Source organism: Balearica regulorum, unplaced genomic scaffold (assembly GCF_011004875.1).
Source record: "Balearica regulorum gibbericeps isolate bBalReg1 unplaced genomic scaffold, bBalReg1.pri scaffold_89_arrow_ctg1, whole genome shotgun sequence".
Taxonomy (NCBI): domain Eukaryota; kingdom Metazoa; phylum Chordata; class Aves; order Gruiformes; family Gruidae; genus Balearica; species Balearica regulorum.
This window is the reverse complement of record NW_022679087.1, coordinates 67,393-75,367: the sequence shown is the minus strand read 5'-3', so window position 1 is coordinate 75,367 and position 7,975 is coordinate 67,393. Positions and strand designations below refer to the sequence as shown.

Genomic DNA, 7,975 nt, shown 5'->3' with positions numbered 1-7,975 from the left:
CACACTTTTTTCTTTATTATGTTTGTCCTTCTTTTTTGTCCGCCTCCGCTTTCAGGTGAGGCTTTCTGGTTTTGCCATCTTCCCGTGAACCTGCACTCGATAAATGCAGGTGTACGCTGGTTTCCCCCAGTTGCTCTTCACAAGAAGCCTGATAGACGAAAAGGCTCTGGGAAACGGTGCGTTCTGTGAAGAAACGAGGGAAAAGGAGATGGGGGTGTTAAGAGCAACAATGCAGCCAACGTATCTCCCCCTGGCAGCCCTGCTCCTGCTCAGGAGCAAGCTCCTGACCGGTGGTGGGGGCGGCTGTGGAAATCTGAGGCTCGCTGCTGGGGAAGCTGGGGACACGGGAAGGGGGAAGGCACCTGGCATCCTCCGCATGCCAGCCCGGCTGGGGCTCGGCTCGGTCTCCCTTCCCTCTGCCCCTTCCCTCTGCTGCTTGCCCTGTGCCGACTGAGAAGCCGGGGAGGTGCTCCTAGGCGTGGGGCGGCTGGTGTGCAACCCCACCACGCTCCCGCTCTCCGCACTGCCTGCTTTCCTCCTGGCAGGCGTGAGAGCACCGGGAGAGAAGGGGCATGCTATGCTGGGAGGAGAGGACACTGTCCAGCCCACCAGCAGGCCACCACCGGGAGCGACGGTGCTGCCCGATGGCTTTTGCCACCAGGCGTCCCTGTTTCTCCACGGCACAAAGACGTCGCGTGTGCAGCTGGCTCTGCCAAAGGCAGTGGGTGCAGCCAGGGATCTCTCGGGACTCATGCTCCCACGGGCCTGACCTTGCCCTTGCTATCCTTTTCCTACCACCACCGCGTGCTACTCAGCCCTCCCAACCCTGCCAGCTCTCTCTCTCTTTCTCCCCCCGTTGGTCATCCGCCCAGGGAGAAAGCAGTCACACTCTTCCCGCCACGGACTTGCAGGCAAACCTGTTCTGCTCCCTGGCACCTTGCCCCCGTGCACGGATCGTACCTTTAGAGGGAAGGTCTGAATGGCCTCTTTTGCTATGTCGTACGTGAACGTCCCAAGGAGAGTTTCCTCTTCTCCGTCCGTGTCCACTCCCTCAGGGGCAAAGCACAAGGACAGCAGCTCAGACTCATCCCGACAAAGAGGGAACGTATGTGCTGGATCAGCCCTGTTACCTCCCCAGCCTCTCCTGGGGCTCCGGCCGTAGTCTGGCACTGGTTATGGTGGAGCTTAGTCTCCGCCTTGAGTTTTGGTCAAGAACCCTCAGGCGCTTGGCCAGAACAAGTCTTAAGAGGGATGAAACCTCCAGAGCCCTTGAAGCATGCCGCTGGGGCACTGCAGTGCTCGGGAGAGAGCAGGGCGCAAACCCCAAAGGATGCCCAAAAGCAAGCAAGACCCTGTCCCTGACCGCCTTTCCCCCGGGGCCACATCCCCACCAGAAACGCCCAGCGGAGACTTACAAAGACAGCGATGTCTCGCGGGGCGCTGCTGATGGTCCCAGATGTAAAGACTTCTTTGCCCACTGTGTGCTGCACAGTGACACCAGTCAGATGGACTCGTGCTGGCAACCTGATGACCACCTGGCCCTGATGCCCTTGTAAAGGCCAGCAGTTTCCTTGGGAGACATCTGGCTGCAAGCAGAACGCGAGAGCAATGAAGGGTGAGAGAGTGGTGGGGCCAACACAGCTGCCCATGTAGCCTGAGGCACAGGCGTCGGTGTGTCCACGGGGTCTGTTTCAGCTGGGAAATGAGGCGCGTGTGAGGAAACGCGCAGAAGCAGGAGGCCTTCTTCCCTGCCCGACAAAGGGGGCTCTCAGTATTACGGAGCAGAGGAGAATACCGGTGATGAAACCATCCTAGTAAGGGCCTAGCAGAAACACGTCTCTGCCCAGTGGCTCTGCAGGGCACCCCCCACCTCCCGCCTCCTGCCCCCAAAACATCTCTCGTAGGGAGGAGTGTGGAAACGGGGTCACCAGGGAGAAGTCTCTCATCCAGCTGTGGCCGAGGGCTGCGGGCAAGACGCAGCAGTTCAGCTCAGTTCAGCTCCGTTCCCCTCCTGAGGGGAACCGCTGATTTCTAGCGAGCCGAGCCCTGCGTTAGAGCTCTGGCTTCAGGAACCTGATCAAGACGGTGGGCTTAAGCAGTACCACTGTTCCCAGGAAGGAAGGAAACCTTCCGTGATGACTTCTGCTACAATACCTGCAAAATAGTATCAGGAGGGTTGGCAACGTAGAAGAAGCTTAAAACCCTGCAGCTCCAATGCTCTTTACAGTAGTAGGTCTCGGAAGTTCTCTGCATGTCGATGGTGGCACCTGTAAGGAAGGCAGAGCAGATGACTGCAAGAGGCCACCGACTAGGAGGCCTTGGTGCTCAGGCAGTCTTTCTGACGCCGCCGGCCAGCTCCACGTCTGTCAGTCCTGTCCTCATCACCACGCCGGTGGGGGTGCCCAGCGGTGCGGGGCAATGATGGCATCCATGCGCCTATTGACTGTTTCTCTCACAGCGCCACGAGGAGAAGGTCCTGAGCGTTCTGGGAGACAGCAGGTGCCCATGGGAATGACAGCAGACCAATGCTGAGGGCTAGCTGTGTGGGCAGCAAAGGATGGCCCAGCCATTGCCTTTTCAAATGCAGTGGAGAGGAAGAGAGCCCCTTCATCAGCACAGGTACACGTGCGGGGGCAGCGCCAGAGGCAGCCGTGCGGAGGCTGTGGGCAGCACTGGGAGCAGTCTGAGAGCGGTGCCACTCTGCCACAGCCTTGCTCTTGGACCCCATGAAGCATTTCAGCGCCCCCACTTTGGAGAGCAGCGCCTGGAGCACCGGCTCCTTTGGGGAGTGTTACAGACAAGCGCAGGGCAAGGAGACAGGGCTGCTTGTGTCCATACCAGAGCTTTTCAGGGCCCAGTCAGACATCTCGACGTAGACTTCCGAAGCCGTCTGGGACGCTGCCTGCTTCACTTCCTGGGAACACCATAAACACACAGAGAAAAGGACGGCATCAGCGGGCAGTTCAGCGTGGCTACCAGCGCCCGCAGAGGCAAAGGGTCGCTGTCAGAAACGCAAGGCAAGCCTCGTCCACAGAGCTGCAAGACTTTCTGCTGCTGACGTGAGCCGCGAGGACTGAGGACCGGGATCTGTGGCCGTGGCCACGGCCATGGCCCCGAGGTGGGTTGACGAGGGTCCCGCACCCTCCTGCCCAGCCTCCACGCTCTCCAAGTCAGCCGGGAGACGGGCTCGGGCCCTGCCAGCCGTGGCTGGCCCCGTCAGCGTGCCTGGGTCACACCACCGCCTCAGGGGCTCGGCCAGAGCAGCCAGAGGCGCCGGCGTGCCAAGGGAAGGCCAAGGGAGTCCTCCGCTGCCTGGAGCGGCCCGGTTAAACTGGGGCTGGAGCAGGGCCTGTGCAGGGCAGAAGCTCACCCAGCAAGCCCCCGGGGCAAAGGCTGGGTTGCTGCGGTCAGCAGGCCGACCCCACCGACAACCCCAAGGAGTGCTTTCTCCAGGGGGTGCTGCCCACCCAAGCCTCCTTCCCCAAACTGCGGGATCACCTTTGCACTGCTGATCTCTGCCCTCAGTTGAGCCACCTCCTCCAGCAGAAGCTGCCCCTTTTGGGTTTGCTCCGCCAACAAAGCCTCCAAGTTCCTGCAGGAACAGGAAAGCAGAGCTTGTCAGAGAGCGGCCCATCCCCTCTAGGGAGCATCTGAGCTCAGCAAGGAGGAGAGAGACGTGCGCTTTCCCTGCTTTGCCCGTGCTTCCCTTCTGCACCCGGTTGAGCAAAAGGCAAAGGCAGCAGGGAAGTATGGGAGCCCTGGCTCTTAGGAAAGTGAGTGCACAAGGTTGGCTGATGCTTCTGCACAGACCCAGTTGGAGCTCAGGAAACATTTCTTACTTCAGGTCTGCTGCAGACGCACATGCCGGCTCCTGAAAAGCAAAAAGGCTCCGTTAGAGCATCCGCTACCAGAGCAGCCGAGGCTTCCCTAGGAAGACACGGCACCAGCTGCTGCTCCTTTGGGTCACCCTGCGTGGAAGCAGAGGAGCCCGTGATTTATCCAGCCGCGGTCAGCAACGCTCCCTTGCAGGAGGTGCCTGTCCCACAAGAGTCACCGACCTCTATCGGTCCCTTTGCCCACATTGTCCACGCTGGCCGTGAGGTCCCGCAGTAAACACCAGCTGCAATTCACATCACCAAGAGACAGTTATTGTACTGGGGTTGCTAGCGATGCCTGCAGTCGCGTTGTCTCCTCCCTGCTGCCATGGGGGTGGGGCAGCAGGTTAGCTGAGGAGGTGGGGAACGTGGGGTGCAGAGAGAGGACGCTCCTCTTACTGGGACCCATCAGCCCAGGCTTGAGGGGACCGCACAGCCATGATCTTCAGGTGTGCTGGGTGCCCTGGAGCTACTCCCCATTTCCCCTCACTGCTTCCGTGAGCACCGAGACCAGGCTGCATGGGCTAGGAGAGGGACCTCTCCGTTGGTCCCCCTGCACGGCCCCTCCCCTCTGGGAATCCCCACTTCAGGCCTGGAAATACCTACGCCCTTCTCTCCAAGACTTGCAGACCAAGCAAGCCATTTGGTGCAGTGGCCAGAGGAGCAGCATGGCCGCGAGACTACCAGTCTTACGGGCAGTCTGGAAGCCAGTCCCAGCCACGGACATACCCAGAAAGCCCTTGGGCCACGGGAGCTTCCGCACGTGCTGGCCCAAAAGGAAAGCGAGCCAGCTGAAAGCTGGCATCCGGCACAGTCAGGCTGTCGCGCTTAGGCGTTTGCTCATGCAAACTCACCAAGAGCCACCGGGAGCAACAAGAAGACGACTTTCAAGAACCTCTTCTTCTGCAGGGCCATCTTTTGCCTGAAAAAGAGGGAGTCCTGTGGCTGTCAATGATCCAAGTCTTGGACAAACCCCTTCACAGGTGCATTTCCCTTTTCAGGCCAAAAAGCCACCGTTTTGGAAGCCTGCTGCTGACAGAGAGCTGACAAAGCAGTGCCCAGGAGGAACACAATTCCTGTCCACACCCTTCGACACTGCCGGCAGATCTTCCCCAAAGGAAGGGCTCCAGGGGCACGCGTCTGGCTTTCCTCCCAGAGCCCTCCCAGACCTGCGCGCTCTCCTTCCAGAGCCGGGGAAAACCCTTCCCCTGCGGAGGCTTCGCTCTGCTCCCGAGCGTCTGGCTACGCGGCAGTTTGTGCTACCGCAGCCAAAGTTTGGGGCTCTGGCAAATACGTGGGAGTGAGACTGCCGAGGGGCTTTGCTCTTGGCTCTCCCTGAGAAGGGCCACAGCACGAGCTTCGGCGCCCGACTGGGAGCCGCGGGCTGCTGGCTGGGGAACACCCTCTGCTCTCCCCGCTTTTGCTTGCACCTGCCCTCAGACATCCCCTTTCTCCTCCTCCCATCCACACAGAAACATGTAGTACGTACACGGCGAAGACGCACGCGCTCAGCACATGTCTCCACAGGGAGACGAGGGCACCTGCCAGATGGCAAAGGCGGCTGAAGACCACGGCTGGGAAAGAAACCAGAGAAGAGTTAGGCCCGCCGCTCGAGGTCTCTTCTCCAGGATGCCCAGCCACGCGTGTTTCAGCTCCCTGTGGGGAGGCGGGCCCCGAGTCCTACGCACTCCCTCCCTGGGGCACAGAGCAGGGCAGCCTGCACTTCTCCTGCCACTTGGGACATTTGGCCAGAGCTCTGGCACAGCGCGGCTCTCCCGGTTCGCCCCAGAGGACTTCACAGCAAGCAGCAGTGCTGAGCTTACGTGCAATTTCTGTGGCCTTGTCGCTCCACTTGGCCGGCCCCTGAGTGGCTGAGCCGGCACCTGGCATCGAAGAGAGGCTCAGCAGTTTTACACCCACGCAAAGGTTCCTGGGGAAGGCAAAAGACAAAAGCCAGCTGCCCACTGTCCCCACGCCGCGGGAGGCGAGGCGGGCAGCAGTAGCCCGAGCAGAGGCCCTTGCCAGAGGAGGGGCCGTCCCAGCAGCAGCGAGAGAGGGCAGCACAGCTGGGCTGCTTCCAGGGGTCCCCCCTTCTCCTTTCCCCATCCTTTGCTCTACAGGCCTGTGGTGGGAGAAGAGGAAGCAAGCTGGCAGCAGCAGTCCCCCGCCTCGGGAAGCCCACCTGGCAGCACAGCCCGATTCTCACCCCGTCTCTCCCTGCCCCTTGGCAGGCACCTCGCAGTGGCCGTTCAGGGAGGGGTACAGGCAGCTGTCCCCCACCACGCCCCCACCGTGCCCACCTCTTCCCTGCGCGCTGGCGGTCTCCCGACCCCTCTCCTCCCTGCACAGCTGCCCCCCTCAGCCAGGCAGGACTGCACCTCAGCCTCCCGAGGGAGCCAGTCTCGGGTCCCAGGGGCTTGGCCTCCCCGTGCAGCAAAATCTCCCCATGCAGCAGGGCTGAGCTCCGTCCCCTGCAGCACGCGGCTCCCGCTTCCTGCTGGAACGGCCCTGCTGCACACTGGCTTCTGGCTGGGGGAGCGAGCCAGGCTTTCAGCTGAGAGCCATCCCCACAGAAGGGGGGCTTCGCAAGCCACGGGGCTCGGCTTCAGAAAACCTCCATGGGCTTCTCCACGCTGCTCCCCACCCCACTGGCCGCCCTCAGGCCACATCCGTGCTACCACCCTATCCTGATGCCCCGAGCAGGAGCAGCCCACTTCCTACCTACTCATCTGGCAGCGGCTTGTCCCCGCTGCCTCCCCTGCCAGCTGTTGGTCGGCCTCATCGCCAAGGAGACTGTGGAGGCCCCTTGGCGTCTTCCCCGGTAGGCCTTTCTTCTCGCCATGTCTGGGCAAAGGCAGGCTCCCTGCTCAGCTCTTCCGCCTCAGCCCCAGCAGTGTGGCTACCCAGGCAAAAACAGCTCCGGCAGCAGCAGCCCCCCAGCAGGAGCACGCCTGCTCAGGGCAACAGCCACACAGCAGCTCTGGGAGCCCTGCCCGCGCACCACAGGGCTCTGCGGACGGCTAGCTCTGACCTCACAATGGTAGCTGTGATGTCACGCTGGGGCTCCCCAGGGCTGAGCAGGGCGGGGAGACCCTGTGGGCTCCCCTGGGGCAACACAGCTGCCGCCCTCCCGGGCAGTGGGAGCCCATGCCTGTGGGCCCCCCAAACCCTGCCATGCTCCCCTGCCGCGCAGCAGCCTTTCTCCTCTCGCAAGTGTTTTGTAGGCCAAGATAGAAAAACCCAGCAGCCCAGATGTGCTGTCAGGGGCCCAGCGGAACGTCTGGTCAACAAGGACCGTTTTTTTTCTCACCCTTGCCGATTCTGCCTTGACTTTGTGTGGTAGCTCCCATCAGTTTTCTCTTCATTTCATCGAAACTTTTACCACATTCCGGTGCCCGTTCTAAACTCTTTTTTCCCCTCTCCCGAGAAAGGAAGGCAGGAGCTGCCAACCCCGGCCCTGGGCGCCCCAAGGAGCTGTCCCAAGGCTTGCTGGGACAAGGGCTACGGGGCCGGAGTGTGGTGGGGCCAGAGAAGGGCGCTGCAGTGGCTGGCGGGGGGCCCTGCCTGTCACCTCCTGGCGGGTGCCATTGCTTGAGAAGCCGGGAAGAGAGTGGCCGAGCTCCTGGGAGAGCTCCTGCGGAGCCTGCTCTGGGGGCGGGTGGCAGTCTCCCTGCTGCAAGCTGAAGCCTTCCTGCGTGCCCTAGGCTGGTGCCACTTGCGGATGACGTGGTTTAGCCCCAGCCGGTAGCTAAGTGCCACGCGCCGCTCGCTCACCCCTCCCCCGGCGGGATGGGGAGGAGAAGGGAAAAACCACGGCAAAGCCTGGAGGGTTGGCATAAGGGCATTTACTGGGACAGCAAGGGAGGGGGAAAACAATCAACAACAGTACTGATAACAGATATTCACAATGGGTGATAACAGAGAACCATTTACCTATCCCATGACCGACCCACCGGACGCTCAACCTGTCCCAGAGCCACGCCGAGCCCGCCCCTGCCCGACTAGCCCCCTTTTATGGTGAGCATGACGTCACATGGTAGGGAACAGCCCCCGGCCAGCTTGGCTCACCTGTCCTGGCTCCTTGTGAAATTAACTCTACC

At 61.5% G+C, this 7,975-nt stretch overlaps 1 protein-coding gene across 2 annotated transcripts; it reads right to left on the bottom strand.

Moving 5' to 3' along the window:
• Nucleotides 1-6: 6 nt before the first annotated feature.
• On the bottom strand, nt 7-6,014 carry LOC142599844 (sperm-associated antigen 4 protein-like). 2 transcript variants are annotated; one of them, XM_075741593.1, is made up of 11 exons: nt 5,699-6,014; nt 5,365-5,449; nt 4,730-4,797; nt 4,059-4,120; nt 3,840-3,871; nt 3,499-3,592; nt 2,839-2,914; nt 2,155-2,267; nt 1,416-1,586; nt 961-1,050; nt 7-183 (listed from the first exon to the last, which is right to left on the bottom strand). In XM_075741593.1, exons 1-11 carry the CDS (start codon nt 5,979-5,981, stop codon nt 52-54), a joined length of 1,206 nt encoding a protein of 401 aa, XP_075597708.1. In that variant the 5' UTR covers nt 5,982-6,014; the 3' UTR covers nt 7-51. The 2 variants fall into 2 exon arrangements, with proteins under 2 accessions (XP_075597708.1, XP_075597709.1); XM_075741594.1 differs by lacking the exons at nt 5,365-5,449; nt 5,699-6,014 and adding an exon at nt 4,962-5,171.
• Nucleotides 6,015-7,975: the final 1,961 nt, after the last annotated feature.

Coding starts and splice junctions, on each gene's coding strand:
- LOC142599844 (XM_075741593.1), bottom strand. CDS start 5,981: ATGGGGAAAGGAGAAGGGGGGACCCCTGGAAGCAGCCCAGCTGTGCTG. Junction 5,450..5,698: donor CAAGGCCACAGAAATTGCAC/GTAAGCTCAGCA, acceptor TTTCTTTCCCAG/CCGTGGTCTTCAGCCGCCTT. Junction 2,268..2,838: donor CTGGGCCCTGAAAAGCTCTG/GTATGGACACAA, acceptor CCTTCCTTACAG/GTGCCACCATCGACATGCAG.